The 18,492-nt window shown below is 40.2% G+C and overlaps 1 protein-coding gene across 1 annotated transcript in view; it reads left to right on the forward strand.

Annotated features, from left to right (window-relative positions):
* MCU (mitochondrial calcium uniporter) overlaps positions 1-18,492 on the forward strand; it is a 431,816-nt gene that overhangs the window by 370,857 nt on the left and 42,467 nt on the right. The window contains exons 3-4 of the mRNA XM_067135316.2: positions 12,867-13,037; positions 13,243-13,361. Coding sequence (XP_066991417.2) covers positions 12,867-13,037; positions 13,243-13,361 — 290 coding nt within the window. The remainder of the gene's footprint in view (positions 1-12,866; positions 13,038-13,242; positions 13,362-18,492) is intronic.

Consider the following 18,492-nt stretch of genomic DNA (forward strand, 5'->3'; position numbering starts at 1 on the left):
TCTGTGTCGGTGCGACGTAAAGCCACTAGCAAAAAAAAAAAAAAAAAAAAAGAAAACCAACATGACTGCAATATTAAAACATTAAAACGGTTATTTATTTATTTATTTATTTATTTATTTATTTATTTAGGATCAGCAACAGCATAACGCCGAATTACAAAGATCCGTGTCTGCGTAAGTACAAGTTCTAAGGAAAAATTCTGAATGATTAATATTAATGTTTTATTATTGGAATATATAAGGGATAATTGGTCTGCTTATAGATATCGTGTAAACGGATTCCGTAAAGAACAGTATGTTTCCAAAACATATCGCTAAACCTTTTCAGAAACCCTTTGGAGAATGATAAGAATCAGGAAGGCTGCCTCTGACGCCATTATTTAATAGGACTAAACGTTCAGGCAGGGTATTCACTTTTAAGGGATCCAGGCGTAAATTTTCCTATGACTTGCTTCACATTTTATTTCGCTGCAGGACCCCCTTAAGATACACTGTAATAGTAAGTAGCCTATATGTTAACCAAAGGTTCCAGTTATACACTTGCAAAGTTTGAGCACGGTCCGTCAAGTAGGTTTTACGTGAGAAGCATGCGCCCAAACACAGCAAAACATATTTTTCTCAAAAAATATTTGAGCTGCGAAGAAACTTCATATAAACTCTTTTTTCTGGTAAATCAAATTTTAGGTACACTTGGTGCTCTCCGTTGTTCAATATGCCTAACCGTTTAGGCAAAGTATTCACTTTTAAAGGTCCCAAGTGTACTTTTTCCTCGGGCTTGCTTCACATTTTCTTTCACTACCATCGACCATTTAAAAGATAGCTATCTATAAGCTTGCAAAATTTGAACTCTATCAGTGTAGTAGCTTTCACGTTTAAAAAAGCCCACAGACAGGCAAACATACAAACTTTGAGATTTATTATTGCTGCCATTTTTTCCTTAAATCACGGTTCTCGTGGGAACCCTTTGATATTCTAGGATGATAAATAGCTTACGTTACCCGGAATGATATTATCTTTCGGATGGTGAATAGATTTCAAAGTCACTCCGGTAGTTTGAGTTTACACGTTACATGTAAACAAATGCGCAGTCTCTCTTTACCACTGATATGCATTTAGGGCAGTCTTCCGGGTGGCAAATTCCCTATCCATTGTTTACTTAGTCTTAAATAGTTGCAAACAACTTGGAAATTCATTGAACAGTCCCTTGGTAAATTATTCCAATCCTTAACTCCCCTTCCTATAAACGAATCTTTGCCCCAATTTGTCCTCTTGAATTCTAACTTTTTCTTCATATTGTGATCTTCCTTACTTTTAAAATCAATACTCAAACGTATTCGTCTACTAACGTCATTCCACGCCATCCCTCCACTGACAGTTCGGAACATACCACTTAGTCGAGCAGCTTGTCCCCTTTCTCCCAAGTCTTCCCAGCCCAAACTTTGCAGCTTTGTCGTAACGCTACTCTTTTGTCAGAAATCACCCAGAACAAATCGAGCTGCTTTTCTTTGTAGTTTTTTTCCAGTCTTCGATTCAAGTAATCCTGGTGAGGGTCCTATACACTGGAACCATACTCCAGTTGGGGTCTTACCAGAGACTTATGTCTTCTCCTTTTCATCCTTACTACAACCCCTAAATACCCTCATAACTATCTGCAGAGACCTGTACCTTTTATTTACAAAACCGTTTATTTGATTACTCCAATGAAGATTTTTCCTTATATTAACACCTAGCTATTTACAGTAAACTTTCACCCCATCAGCACAGTAACTAAAACCTGAGAGGTCTTTTTCTATTAGTAAAACTCACAACCTGCCTACTATCCCCGTTTATCATCATACCCATCGCCTGCTGTCCTTCTCACAACATTATCGAGGTCTTTTTTCAGTTGCTCACAATCTTGTAACTTATTTATTACTCTATACAGTATAACATCATCCGCAAGAAGCCTTATTTCTGATTCTAGTTCTTTAGTCATATCATTTATATATGTGAGAAAACATAAAGGCCCAGTGATATTGCCTTGAGGAATTCCTCTCTTAATGATTACCGGCTCCGATAATGCTTCACTTACTCTAATTCTCTGAATTCTTTTTGCTAAAAATATAGCCACCCATTCAGTCACTCTTTTGTTTAGTCCAATTGCACTCATTGTTGCCAGTAGTCTCCCATGATCTACCCTATCAATTGCCTTAGATAGGTGAATCGCGATACAGTCCATTTGACCTCCTGAATCTAAGATATCTGTTATATTTTGCTAGAATCCTGCAAGTTGAGCTTCAGTGGAATAACATTTTCTAAATCCGAACCGTCTTCTATCAAACCCGTTATTAATTTCGCAAACATGTGTAATGTGATCAGAAATAATGCTTGCAGTCCCAAAGCTTACATGCAACAGATGTCAAACTCACTGGCCTGTTATTTTCGGCTGCATTTCTTACCACCCTTTCCTGTATACACAGGTGCTACTAAAACAACTCTCCATTCATTTGGTATAGCTCTTTAATGCAAACAGTAATTAAATAAGTACTTCAGATATGGTACTATATCCCAACCCATTGTCTTTAGTATATCCACAGAAATCTTATCAATTCCAGCTGCTTTTCTGGTTTTTAAGTGTTGTCTTATTTTACATGTCTTTGTTATGATACGTAAATGCCAATACTTCGTTAGTATTAGTCACCTCCTCTATCCGGACATTATCCTTGTACCAACAATACATACTGCTGACTGAATACCTCTGCCTTCTTTAGATGCTCACATACACACTCCCCTTGTTCATGAATTATTCCTGGAATATCGTTCTTGGAATCTGTTTCTGTCTTAAAGTACCTGTCTTATCAGCCATATGGTACTGCGTGATAGTCCTACAAAAGCAGCTTCGTGATCACTAATGCTATCTATTATTTCAGTTTCTCGATTGGTTTTACCACCATCACCGCGTTCAGAATATGCTTTCCTCTAGTTGGTTCCATCACTTTCTGATTCAGCTGTCCTTCACAGATTAACTTACTTTCCATTTGTTGGTCATGCTTCCTGTCGTTCGCATTACCTTCCCAATTGACATTTGGTAAATTGAGGTCGTCTGCTACAATCACGGTCTTTTCTGTATCGTTTCCCACATGGCTGATTATATTATTAAATAATTCCCAATATTGTCTGCATCACCACTTCCAGGTCTGTACACTCCAAAAACATCAAGTTGCCTATTATCTTTAGAGACGAGCTTACAAATTCTTCTTTCACCAGAATGAGTACTCCCCCTCGTACCATTTCTATCTTGTATTTACGGTAAACACTCCAGTTCTGTGAGAAAATGTATGCATGCATTATGTCATTTCTTAGCCGTAAATTGACTCCTGTTAATATACCTGCTAAGTATATATCTATTAAATTAATTCTATTCCGTTATTTACAATACTTCTACAGTTCAACACTAACATTTTTATGCCATCCCTACTTGCCTTCCAGGTCCCTGATCCACCCCGTTTCCCTGAATGTACCTCCCTACAAACCTTGTAAAAAAACTTCCTAACTTATACGTACCCTGCCGTTCAAGTTAAGGCTATGTGAGCGTTGATCTCTGTCTCTAACCAATGATTAATACTATTATAAGGGGCCGGCGACGTGGATTTTGGACCCCTTTGGACAACAAAGATCATCCCATTAAATAAGGTATTGCGAATCGGATCCACTGATTGTTTTGGATTCATGGTTATTTTTTCATCATGATTCGTGTTAGATTGTAGTCGGTGGATACATTTTGAAGTTTTAATTATCGTGTCATTTCGTTGCACCTCGTATTATTAGGAGGGGCTGCCTGGCCGAGGCGGTAAAGGCGTGCTCGGTTCACCTGGAAGGACGTGGGTTGGATTCCCGGTCAGGAAGTCGAAAAAAAATTCCACTTCCGGAGGTGCACATAGCCCTGAAGTTCACTCAGCCTACACCAAAAATAAGTACCAGGTTAATTCCTGGGGGCAAAGGCGGCCAGGCGTAGAGCTAACAACCCTAACCCATCAAGTGCCGAGGTTACGGATAGTGGAAACTTTTACCTTCCACCCCTCACAGGGCCTTCATGGACTGTACGGAGATTATTTGGCTTTTTGCTTTGGTTCGTATAATTAGGGGCCGATGACCTAGCTGTTAGGCTCCTTTAATCAGCAATCATCATCATCATCATCATCATCATCATATCTCCTACCCACCCATTACAGTCTACAAGTATAGTATAGAAGTATAGATTTTTCCTTACTACTGACACATACTGAATCAGAATTGCCACGCACGGATTATTAAGTTTAAAAGTTGAGTTAGATTAGATACATTACTGGATTTTGGCAGAAATAAAATAGTTTATAATAGTTCGAGGCGAGAGGGAACTTAGTGAGTCAGCGAGAGTCCTCGGATTCAACACTGCGAATTTGTTACGTCTTCTCTGAAATACGAATTACGCTAGAAGACTTAAAATCACGCGTAATAACGAATAGCTTGTTTGTTAATTTCTGGTGTCGACTTCTTGCTGGATTCACTGAGAGAATTCGCGACTGTGATCCTTGGTCCCTTGTGTATTACGTTATCTCATTCTTGCCAGTGGTGTTAATTCCCAGCTCAGTTACACAAATGTAATTGAAACTGCACTCCGTTAGTTACTACACAGATAATCTGTGTTTATAATGTTTGTGTGATGCGCACTTGAGAGTTCATAGTGGACACTTTCGGTGTACAAATTGAATTCTAGTTGATGGTTAGAGCCCTGTACTGATGCGGGATAACCATTGGCGGATACAAACTGTATAGTAGTGCGGATAATTTTGCTGATAATTTCTAAATAATGACGTTTATTGATTTTCACTCAGGTATACTCTCGTTCTTGCTTGTGGTTAGGCGACCCTTGACATTGGTATGGGAGAATAGTGATATATAACTAGCCTTGAAACCATAAAGCCGTAAATCTGACCTGGGCCTAACTAGCTCCTGCCCGCAATTAATGGAAGGAAGGATCAAAGGTCGATACGTCGGTAGTTGTTGTAAGAGAAAATCCCTCATAAACCTGTGACTGTAGGGGTTCTGGTGCCAGGTGTCAGGCCTATTGTATTGCGTTAACAGATCTATCCGTTTCAATACATTGGGTGTAATATACTGCAGTTAAATATTTAAATTATCCACGGATAACCATTTTGCGATGCGGATGAAGTAAGTGCGAGTGCGGATATTATCTATATATATAAAATAACTTGTCCTGACTGACTGACTGACTGATTCATCATCGCCGAGCCAAAACTACTGGACATAAAGGAATGAAATTTTGTGGATACATTCATATTAAGATGTAGGTGCTCGCTAAGAGAGGATTTTTGGATATTCCGTCATTAAGGGGGTGAAAAGGGGGGGTGAAATTTTAAAATGAGTGTACCTATATCTCAAAACTTTAAAAGTGTACAGATGTAAAAATTGGTATTTAGAATCTTCTTTAAAAATAAGGAAACACGTATTTTTTTGTTTTCAGAAAATCCCAACAGGAGGGGCGAAAAGGGTGAAAATGGGGAAAAATGGGTTGAATGCGTTTAATCAGGATACCGGTACTTATATCTCAGAAACTGAAGATATTACAGACCTGAAAATTGGTACCTTTGATCTCTTTAAAAAATAAAGAAACACGTATATTTTTGTTTTTGGAAAATCCAATTAATCGGAGGGTGAAAAGGGGGTGAATTTTTAAAATGAGTGAATCTATATCTCCAAACTTTTAAAGTGTGCAGATGTAAAAATTGGTATTTAGAATCTTCATTAAAAATAAAGAAATACGTATTTTTTTGTTTTCGGAAAATCGCAATAGGGGGAGTGAAAAGGGGTGAAAAAGGGGTTGAATGCCTTTAATGAGGCTACTTATATCTCAGAAACTGAAGATATTACAGACCTGAAAATTGGTGTTTGGGATCTCCTTTAAAAATAAAGAAACACGTATTTTTTGTTTCTGGAAAATCCAATTAAGGGGGGTGAAAAGGGGGTAATATTTTAAAATGTGAGTATCTATATCTCAAAACTGTAAAAGGTTATAGATGTGAAAATTGGTATTTAGAATCTCCTTTAAAAATAAAGAAACACGTATATTTTGTTTTCGGAAAATCCTAATAGGAAGGGTGAAAAAGGTTGAAAAAGCGGTCGAATGCCTTTCATGAGTCTACTTATATTTCAGAACCTGAAGATATTACAGACCTAAAAATTGGTATTTGGGTTCTACTTTAAAAGTAAAGAAACACGTATTTTTTCGTTTTTGGAAAATCCGAATACAGGGGGGGGTGAAAAGGGGGGTGAAATTTTTAAAATGAGTGTGTCTACATCTTAAAACTTTAAAATTTACAGATGTAAAAATTGGTAGTTAGAATCTCCTCTAAAAATAAAGGAACACGTATTTTATGTTTCCTGTAAATCCAAATAGGAGGGAGGGGTAAATGGTGAAAATGGGTTGAATGCCTTTAAAAAGGATACATATATCTCAGAAACGAAAAATATTACAGAACTGAAAATTTGTATATGGGATCTCCTTTAAAAATAAAGAAACACGTATTTTTTATTTTTTGGAAAATCCAATTAATGGCGGTTAAACAGGAGTGACAAATTGGGGTGAATTTTTTGAAAGACTATATCTACAGAATATCTTGGAAACGTAAAATGTTACAGACGTAAAAAGTGGGTGTTTGGAATCTCCTGTAAATGTAAAGAAACATAGGTGATTTGTTTTTGGAAACTCCACATAAGGGGAACTCAAAAGGGGTGAAATTTTAAAATGAGAATTTTTACAGTATATCTAAAAAACTTAACATGTTACAGAAGTTGAAAATGGTATTTTTTATCTCTATTAAACATAAAGAAACGTGTATTTTTAGTTTTCGGAAATACCACTTGGGTGGAGGGGGGTAAAAGTGACTGAAAATGGTGTTGAATTATTTTAATTAGGCTACTGATATCTCAAAAATGAAGATGTTACAGACGTGAAATTTGATATTTGCAATCTGCTTTAAAAGTAAAGAAACACGTATTCTCAGAAAATACAATGAAGTGGGGGGGGGGGGTGAAAGAATTGAAAACTTAATTGACTTAATCGTATGAGAATACAAACATCTAATAAAAACTAAAGTTGTTACAGACGTGAAAATTCGTATTTGGATCTCCTTTAAAAACAAAAAAAAAACGCGTTTTGGGGGGAAACATCTTGGAGGGCGGGAGTGTAAAGGAGTTGAATTCCTTTCATGAGGACACCAAAATAAAGAACTGAAGAAGTTAGAGTCGTGATAATTGGTATTTAGAAGATCCTGTACTATTAAAGAAACAAGTATTTTTGCGGGAAAATTCACTTGGGAGGGGGGAGGGGTAGCAGTATGAAATGAAGTGATAAAAGTAAATTATTTTTATGGGGATACTTATATCTCAAAACTGAAGGTAATAGACGTGAACATTGGTGTTTGGAATCTCCCTTAAGAATAAAGAAACAAGCCTCCTTTTAATTTTTTTGCGGGGGGGGGGGGGGGTTGGCGGTAAATAAACTTAACGGCGGTGGGGTGTAGAAGGAAATGAGACCAATTGATTTTACTGTTATTAATGTACTTATAAGGATCCTCCGTTGCTCAGGCGGCAGCACGCCGGCCTCTCACAGTTGGGCTCCGTGGTTCAAATCCTGGTCACTCCATGTGACATTCGTGCTGGACAAAAGGGAGGCAGGACAGGTTTTTCTCCGGATACTCCGGTTTTCCCTGTCATCAGCCATTTCAGCAATACATAATTATAATAATAATAATAATAACAATAATTATGTTCCAGACCGTCGTCAAATGTGCGGACCGCGCTAGAAACGGCTCCTGGACGGGTAATGACTAAGAATGCAGTCCGACCGCGGGTTCAGTGCCGCCATGGCACCCAATATGACACCACGCCGGATCTCCTGAAGGATTTTATCCATATTAAAAATGATTATAGGAAAAGATGGCAAAGATTTACGGACCCAACTGACCGGGAGGAATACCTGAGCCTAGCCCGGGAAGTACGAAATCGATTGCTGGAAAGGAAGATTGAAAAATGGGAGGAAACGTGCCGTAAAATAATAGAAAACGAGTCAGATCGCGAATTTCAATTCATCCAATTATAAATTTCAGTATAATACCGTAGCGAAGCACGGGTATCTTGCTAGTTTTATATATCCGCGCAGGGCTCTATTGATGGTCGAGTAAAATCATCTGTATTTTGGAAGAAATCCACTGATTTGAAGTTTCTTTAGTGAAGAAGAGTACCGGTAGATAGATAGATAGATAGATAGATAGTGAGATAGATAGTGAGATAGTGAGATCGGTATGAGTATGCAGCCCGAAGTAAACAATTTAGTATCAAAAGAATTCGTAATTATAGAATTTAAACATTTTTAACTAGGTAATGCTCCCTCATATTATTATTATTATTATTATTATTATTATTATTATTATTATTATTATTATTATTATTATTATTATTGATCTGCATGTTGGGCTGCTGCCCAGGTGACAGATTCCCTGTCAAATGCTTGCCTAGTTTTGTTAAATTATTTCAAAGAATTTGCAAATTTATTAATAGATTATTCCAATCCCTAATACCTCTTCCTATAAATGAATATTTGCCCGAAATTGGCCTCTTGAATTCCAACTAGCTGATGTACCCGTGCTTCGCTACGGAATTCTACATTGTATACAGACTTCTACGTTAGGTAGTGTACACGTTGTGAGCAAGATTGTATTAAAATGCATAGCTCTTAACGTTGCCCTAGAAAGGCGACGGGGAAGTCACAGAACGTCTTTCCTCATATGAAGACTGGGTTAGGGAATTTTCATTATAATGGTAGGCCTGCTTGCCTACCGTCAGCGAAAATCATGTTGGAGAGTTTTCATTATAAATCGCTCTCCGCCTGCCCTTTTTACACCCTCAGAAAGACTGCATTAGTAGTCTTCCCAACCGAAATGAGCATAGGTCATTACAATGACGTCAGTAGGAATGGCGTGAGTAAAAGCAATGCTTTCATATGAAATACTCGATCAAATGAAAAACCATAAATTTTCTCGCTTTTAACGAGCAGTACCACGCTGCCGATTTAACAGTCCAAATCTCCAGAACTGGAATGACCAAACCGCAGACGGCCATGTTCCCTGAACACTTTTCGTATTTTTTCGCGGTAAGGAGGGGGAAGGGGGCGAGTAGGGGAGAGTCCCAGGGCAAAAACTATTCCCTTTTTCTAATCTGTTTCCTAGGAGTACCTGATGAGTCGGAAAATCTCAGTTCACTACACTGGTGGCGGAAAAGGCAAATTTTTCCTCCAAGCCCGAGGAGAAACCCCATCTTTACTGCTAATTTGGCTACTACTAAGTGAGCCTCTGCCGTAAGTGTGCACACTGCTCATTCAAAACAGCGCGTCAGAGTAGGGATCGAATAACTGGAATACTATGATAAACCACTGTGTTACGTACCAGCAGTATTAGAAAACGTATGAACCAGAGGAATGGCATGCTAAAGAAGAAAGTTTTCTAACTCCCCAGCTATTTCCCGCCAATATTCAGTCAGGCTGTTATACTCGGTACGCAGCAGTAATCCCATCTATCGGAGTTGAGTGGCAACATAAGACAAGGAACACCACAACAAACAATGGGAAATGTAACGTTATTGTTGATCAATGTTGCGCTTTCGATATTGTAGGCCTTCACATTTAGTTTTCTTCCGACTCTGAAATACCACTCTTATCATAGTCGGTACGGTAAAACTGAATAAAACATAAATGATCGGAAATTGTATTTTCTATAACTTTTGTTATGTAGTACTTCTCAATAGAACCAATAACATAGGTACAAAATTTTTAGGTGCCTTCCTCTAAACTACAATTTCATCCAGCGTGAATGAAATTGTTTTAGCTTAGACTATAGTTTCATGTTCCCCGACTCCACATACTAATTTTCATTAAATTCTGTTAACCCATTTTCTCGTGGCTCGGCGTTGATACGGACTTAACAACAAAAATACAAATTCATGATTATCTGTGTTGTCATAGCCGGTACGGTAAACATGTATGAAACATAAATGATCAGAAATTTAATTCTATATAACCTAGTAATGTAGTAATTATCGATAGGACCACTAATAATATATAAATATTTGAGAATTAAATTTGAGGCCTTCCCCTAAACTACCATTTCATTCAGCGTGAATAGAATGATTTATAGCCTAGATTGTAGTGGCTCATCCCTCGACTTTACATACCAATTTTCATTAAATTCTCTTCAGCTGTTCTCTCGTGATGCGTGTACATACATACATACATACATACGTACATACATACATACATACATACATATATACATACAGACAGACAGACAGAAATTACGGAAAAGTAAAAAAGTGCATTTCCTTGTTACTGCGGACATGACCGATACAGAAATACTATTCTTTTCAAATTCTGAGCAATGTACAGAAAAAAAGTCTTATTTTATTTATATAGATTACGATATTTCCTTCCTTAAAAGCTCCGCTCATGCTTATTCGCCTACTAATTGCAGCCACGCTATCTCTCCACTGATAACTCGGAACATATCGCTTAGTTGAAAAGCTCCTCTTCTTACTCCCAAGTCTTCCCGGCCAGGCTGTACCTCAGTTAAGGCCAAGGCCGCTTCTTTACCACTCCTAGTTGTTTTTTATCCCATCGTCGCCGTAAGACCTATCTGTGTCGGCGCAACGTCAAGCAAGTTGTAACAAATATATATTGGCTATATATAAAACCTTGTTATTGTGAAGTTCACCGGGCGAGTTGGCCGTGTGGTTAGGGGAGTGCAGCTGTGAGCTTGCATCCGGGAGGTAGGGGGTTCGAGCCCTACTGTCGGCAGCCCTGAAGATGGTTTTCCGTGGTTTCCCCGTTTTCACACCAGGCAAATGCTGGGCCGATTCCTTCCCACTCCTAAGCCTTTCGTATCCCATCGTCGCCATACGACCTATCTGTTTCAATGCGACGTAGAGCAAGTTGCAATGTGAAGATCTTTCCTTATATTAACACTTGGGTACTTACAGTGATCGCCGTGCGGTACTTTCACCCCATCAACACAGTATTTAAAACTGAGAGGACTTTCCCTTTTGGTGATACAGTGCGACTTTTCATTAACATACGACATGTATAAGAAAGCAAAAGGTCGAGTAATGCTGACTTGTGAACCTCCCCCCTCTCTTAATCATTACATGATCAGATAATGCTTCACCTACTCTAATTTTCTGATCTCTATTTTTATAAATTTTGCCACCCATTCAACTACTCTTTTTTCTAGTCCAATAGCTCTTATTGTCGCCAGCAGTCTCCCGTAATCTAACCTATCAAAAGCCTTGGTATATGTCAACTGCGATACAGTCCATTTGACCTATCTTCCTCGATTCCTACTAGTTGAGCCTGAGTAGAACATTTTTTCCTAAACCCGACATACCTTTTATGAAACCAGTTAGTAATTTCGCAAACATAACTTGTGCAATCAGAAATAATGCTTTCCCAAAGCGTACAAGCAACGCATGTCAAGCTGACTGGCCTGTAATTATCAGATTTATGTTATCAGTCATCACTTTGCCGCAGATTTTATCAGTGGCCGAATATTTATGGGAGTGACTGTACACTTTATTTGGTGAAATTATGTCGTTGCCCTTTTTTCGTCATTTTTTTTTCACTCTCAAGTAATGAGGTACGGTTTTGTTCCTCAGGTGTATGTGTCTCGATGAACTTCAGTATAGTATTGGTCTGTTCCTCAATGAATGTCTCAGTGGGAGGGCCTATATTACTTACAAGGTCAAGATAAAGTAAAACATCCTTAAAAGGGCATAGTCACATTGCGCACACGCGACATTTTATTACCTTCGGCCACTTAGAATCGCACGCATGTGGAGCTGGAATACCTGCTTTCAATGTAATAACGAAATGCAATTTTCCCTCACACTTTCGGTTTTCTTGACTTAAGACTATCATAATAATTTCAGTATACTGTATACTGCTAATGCTGTATATACTTGGGCTGTTAAAAAATTGTTTAATCATTGATGTAAAGTAACTTCAGTTTACCGGGCGAGTTGGCCGTGCGGTTACGGCCGCGCAGCTGTGAGCTTGCATCCAGGAGATAGTGGGTTCTTACCCCACTGTCGACTGCCCTGAAGATGATTTTTCGTGCTTTCCCATTTTCACAGCAGGTAAATGCTGGGGCTGTACCTTAATTAAGGCCACGACTGCTTCCTTCCCACTTCTAGGCCTTTCCTATCACATCGTCGCCATAAAACCTGTCTTTGTTGATACGACGTAAAACAAATTTTGAAAAAAAGTTTACGTCACTAAGGTGTTTTATTATTGTCATCAATGTATAATGATGTAGTGGTAACCAGCCCGCTTAAGGAAAGCGCCAGTTGTTAAAGTTGGACAATTTTTGAGGTGTTTACGATGTTTATTTTCTTTGTTGCTTGCTGTTGATAAATATGCCTCTTCTTGGATACTTTCTAAAACTTCAATAAAAACTAAAACATTTGAAGGTGAATTATTAAACTCTTTACTTACCGCACTGTGGAAAACTTCGTAGGCGTTTGCTGCCCAGTCTTATTATATGTCCTGGGATATCCACCTGGTTGGTAGGAAATACCTTTCGGAGGTCAGTATAATTCTCCACCAGATAATCGGTGAATTGTGGAGTAGCCGAGTCTGGTAGTTCTAACATAGTCCTCTGTAAATGCCTCTTGGAGGCAAAGAGCGTTATTGACCTTTGTGACCGCGATGTTTAAAACAATCGTGTGCGCAATATGACCCTTCACGTTTCAGTGATTTTCAACGTGGTCTTGTTTTATTTCAGAGGTGACGGTGGAGTATTACCGTGGGCTGCCGCAGGTGACGGTGCCACTTCCATCACGCAAGGAACGATGTCGTTTCACCTTGCGACCCATCAGCAACACGGTGGGCGATTTCCTGGACATGTTGACCCACGAGGATCGCGGTATTGACCGTGTGGCTGTCAGTAGTCCTGGTAAGTGGATCAGATATTTTGACTCAGGGAACGGAGTATTCAGGACCGTGTGTCGTCTGCATAATGCCAAATAAAATTATAACGATTTTTGTAGTAGATGCTGATTTGCGACTACCATTAATTCAGAGTAACTTAGCTGTAACTAATGTAGTTGAACATCTGTATTGGCTGTGTGTTTATTAGAAATAATTACTTCTGTTTACAGATGGAGTCCGCATTGCATCATCCAACACGATAGAAGCTCTGATGGAGAATGATTTCAAGCTTGTAGTCAACGACAATGAGTACTTGGTAATTACTCCTCGTCAGGAGAGATTATCTCAGGTGAGTTTACATCTAAATAATGTCATAAATTTTGATGAAGAAATATTGTTTTCAAGTCGAAAATTAAAAACGAAATAAAGAATGATTAGTCTGCATGTCAGTTTTGCCGCTAAGTATAGACTGTGAGATGACAAAAGTGATTGGTCATACAGTGTAAACCGCGCGCGCGCGCGCGTGTGTGTGTGTGGCGGGTATAATGCTATTTGTGCATTCAAATAGTGTTTTTAATTTCATTTGTAGTTCATTAATTGAGATTGATATACAAATATTAACTAGACTGGAACCTTAATTTATTCTCCAATCTCCACAGTGACGGTGTTTGACAATTTTTGGAAGATTAGTAATAATAATCGCATTTGGACGAGTGCAGACGTTTTACCAATTATTATACAGCAGACCCCTTGTTAGGCCTTTCGGAGAAAAGTGTATGTTCTGGTGGTGAACCGCGCACCTCTTGCTTGACGATCAACCGCCTCTCTGATGATTGGATGACATACAAGATATGGGTATTAGTCCTGTCGAAAAGTATTGTACTATATAACAAAAGTTATAGAGAAAACAATTTCCGATCATTTATGTCGTATACAGTTTTGCTACTGGCTCTAAAATAGAAGAGACAGGTGGAAGTATGTGAAGGAAAATGCTTTTTGAAGCATTACGACTGTCTTACGCGAAGCATGCATTCAGACAACAGTGAGGTATATTTAGGTGGAGATGGAAGTACCACGGATTTGAAGAGTCAGGGGGATACAAGCAAACCTATTGGCAGAATGGGTAAAACATGGCGAATTGGACATAACACGAGCAAGAATATGGTGTGGAATTTGCTGTTTCTGTTACAAGTAGGACATTTTTAGTTCATTAACGTGTGATAATCTATCCGTCACACCAGGCTGTGGCTAGTGCGGGTGTTGCCGCCAGCCATGTCATACCGCAAGAAGTTCTAGCTGATGGACACAACTTGTCCTTCGTAGAGCCCCTGGATATGCGCGTTATGGTCCATGGCGAAGACCTCCCATCCGTGCTGCCTACGTCATAATCGGGTAAACTAGCTCGAGTCCTTGGGTCCAAGGACAGCTTCTCATAAGTGTGTTGGTTCGCGGCTCGGGCCTCATCGAGACGTATTTTTGTTGTTGTTGTTGTGGGCGAAGAAATGGAGAGTCCCAGGGCGGAAACTATGCCCTTTTACTCATCTGTGTCCAAGGAATAGCCGATAAATCGGAAAATCTCAATTCATTGCACTGGCGGGCGTAAAAGCGATCTGTCTTCAGGAAGAGGACCTACAAGTCAGAGGAGTAAACCCCCTCTTCGCTACGTTAATTTTGAAAAAATAAAATCATAATCGTTAGTGGCGGTGAAGAGGAAGGAGTCTTCTTAACAAACGACGCTTTTCAGGGTGTAATTTAGAAGTATTTAGTGGACGGGTGGTGCTAACATTTGGAATAGGCCGACATTGTTTTAAGGCGGGTCATACATGAGCCAAGGGCCGCGGTATTTAAAACGACTGTTAGGCTTCTTGGTCCTGATGACCCGTTTTAGTAGCGAAGTCTCCATCGATACGTCGCCACAGATCTGCTTATAAATAGGCGCCCCTCTGCTGCCCTCTCCTGGCTTCCGATGGCATTCTTTCTGCATGATGGCTAGCGCCAGTTTCCCGGTTGAGTAGTATTCTTGTGCTCATAATCCAGCGTCTGCGACAAGGAGGTGGCACGGTACTGCAAGGTCTAGGTAGTGCCCTCCGAACACCATGGAACAACCTTTCTCTTCGCCTACGAATTTCCCTGCAGAACCTAAGGTTTTTAAACTGGCCAGTTCCCACTGACTTAGTTTCGAAACCCCGATCAGACAGCAGTAACACACACACTGACGCCCATAGGCGGAAATAGAAAGACGCCTACATTTAAAACCTGACAATGATAATAATATTGGTGATTTTATGTCCAATAACTACCGTTACGGTTTTCGAATACTGTAAATTTACTGACAGGGGGCTATTGTACTTGACACACTTGAAATATCATTGGACGGGAGGTGGGATCGAACCTGGTAACTTGTGCTCAGAAAACCTGCGCTCTGCGTTCTAAGACACCTTACCTTCCTCCCAAATAAAAACATATTTCCCTTTGCGAAAATCGAATGATCATACAGCTAAGCTGCCAGGGAAAACGAGTATACGTTGAAAAATGTTCAAAGTAAGATGAGCCCCGGAAGGGATTTCGATCTTTGGTCTAAGTAATATAAGTCTGAACTAAACTATACCTACTATACGTGAACCTTTTCTTGATGCCAAGTTTTACTGGGGTGAGGAGTAACTAGGGACCTCTCCCGGTCCCGGTTATACTGCCAACTGAATGGAAATGAAATCTGAATTGAATCGATAATATAATCGATCGATATGAATTTTCGAAACTTTTATTATCTTAAGCCAACAACTGTGTCACACACACATTATATAACATTTCTTGATACGAATCTTGTTCCTAGCATGATTTCTGTAGTTTGGCCTTGCTGTGTAAACAACAACAGTGCTAGTACGTAAAGTGTACGCCAGATGCCTCACGGCAATGCATACGTGATGCATACACGATTCATAGTTTGTATTTCAAAGGTTGCCAGTACGAATCTCGAAGATAACAGAGGTCTACCGATTCAGCACTAGGGAGCTTAGGTATCAAGAAAAGGTTCGCGTATTAGTGCAGTATTCCATTTGGTTCTAACAGTACAATTAAACATGTTTATATCTATCTAGGAGAGGAGACTACAAATCATTTTGCGATTAATACTAGTTTTCTCTAGTAGCTTAGAAATATGTCTCTCGGTCATGCTCATCCATCAACGGCTGCTAATTTCAGATGACCACCAGCCAGTCCAAACATAACAAAGCAATCAAGCTTCAGAAGAAAGGTAAAACTGTGAATGTGGACAAGATACAAGCAGAACCTCTCATACTCATTGTTTAAGGTGATAGCAGAGGTCTAAACCTGCTAACTGCACCATTCAACGCAGTATATAAGGCTGGGAGAATTCCAGCTGACTGGTTAAGATCAACTTTTGTTACCATACCTAAAACAAAGCTAATGCATCACACTGTGATGATTATCGCATGATCAGCCTAATGCCCCATCTCTTAAATGTATTCCTACTTATCGTCCACACTTGTATCTATGCGAAATGCGAACGCCAAATTGGTGGCTCGAATGCCTGGGTGGCTTAAGTTATGGAGCTTGTCAAAGAACTTGCGTCGAAAAGGAAGTGTCAGAAACGGACGGGGTTTTCCTGTTGATGTATCGCATATAATGGTAGTCGTGGTGCCCGGGAGGCTTACTTTTTCTAATGTCAGCGACGTACCACCATGCGATAAGGCTTTAAGTTCGTCATCGTCCGCTTGGGATCGAGCCAGCGCAGTGTAGTCATCTTCTAGTGAGATGGCTTCAACACGAGACATTGTATCGGCGACAACGTTATCTGCTCCCTTTAAAATGCTGTATATCCTTTGTGAACTGGGATATGAAGGACAGCTGATTCAGTTGGGCTGGGGGTAGTTTTTCTCTGCATTGAGAAAATGCATAAAGCAGAGGCTTGTGGTCCGCATATATGGTGCAGTGTTGTGCTTCCAGTATATAGCGGAAATGCTGGGCAGCCTCGTACACAGCTAACAGTTCCCTGTAATAGGCCGACCATGTTGTCTGATGCGCTGAAAGCTTCTTGCTGAAAAATGCTAGGGGCTGCCAATGGTGTCCAACTTTCTGTTGCAAACATGCTCCAACTTGAGTAATTGATGCATCGGTAAAGAGACCTAGAGGCGCATTTGCCAATGAATGAGCAAGTTGAGTGGTTTGTGCTAGGCTTTCTTTGCATTCGTGGAAAGCGCGTTGCAGTTCTGGAGTCCAGCTTAGAATTGGCTAGGACGTTCACCAACGGCGCCTGCAATTCAGCCGCATGTGGTAGGAAACGTCTGTAGAAGTTGACCATGCCCAGGAACCGGCGGATGCCCTGGACAGTCTCCGGTAGAGGGTATTCCAAGAGAGACTGGATTTTCTCTGGTGGAGGTTTTGTACCGTCCTTTGAGAGCCGATAGCCCAAGGTTACCTCACTTGCACCTAATACGCACTTGGATGGATTTATGACTACACCGTAATCAGCTAATCTCTGGAAAAGTATGCGGAGATGGTGCATTTGCTCTTCAGCATCCCGTGAGAACACCAGGATATCGTCAATATACGGGAAACAGAAGTTTAGATCCCTAGTGACCTCATCCATAAAACGCTGGAAGCTTTGTCCAGCATTTCGTAACCCAAACGACATATAGGGAAATTCAAACAGCCCAAAAGGGGTTGTTATGGCTGTTTTGCAAATGTCACTGGGGTGAATTGGGATCTGTTGGTAGGCCTTGATAAGGTCAAACGTACTGAAAATAGTTGACCCAGCAATGTTATGGCAAAAATCTCCTATGTGTCGTACCGGGTAGCGGTCGGGTATTGTCCTTGCGTTCAGTGCCCGGTAATCGCCACATGGACGCCATGAGTTGTCCCGCTTAGGTGCAAGGGGCAAGGGTGAGGACCAGGAACTATTAGAAGGTCTCGCTGTAACACACCTTACCATGTCCTCGAATTCTTTTTTCGCTATCTGCAATTTTTGAGGTCTAGATGACGAGGTCGACAGGAGACCGGTGGGCCTTCGGTTGTCCTAATGTGATGTACAGTTTTGTGTTTAATATCGCGTTGGATCCAAGTGGGCGAGTAATGGACTGAAACTAAGCGAGCAACATGCTGAAAGGTGAGTCGGTGGATACTGCAGCAGTCTTTACGCTGGCCTGTTCGATAGAGGCTACAGATGCCTTAACGTGTAGGCCGGTGGTGCCGTCGAGGAGGCATCTGTTACGGCAGTCAGGGAGTAAGTTATAGTAAGCCAGAAAATCAGAACCAATGATGGCTGTGCTAACATCAGCAATGACAAATTGCCAGCGAAAGTCACGACGTAAACCAAGGTTGAGGTTCGTGGGAAGGCTACCATACGTCCTGATTGTACTACCATTTGCAGTGCTCAGCTCATACACAGAAGGTTTGCAAGTGCTTCCCAGAAGCTTACGCGGGAAACAGCAAAGGTCAGATCCGGTGTCAATCAGAAATTT

The sequence above is a fragment of the Anabrus simplex genome, chromosome 1, assembly GCF_040414725.1.
Source record: "Anabrus simplex isolate iqAnaSimp1 chromosome 1, ASM4041472v1, whole genome shotgun sequence".
Taxonomy (NCBI): Eukaryota; Metazoa; Arthropoda; class Insecta; order Orthoptera; family Tettigoniidae; genus Anabrus; species Anabrus simplex.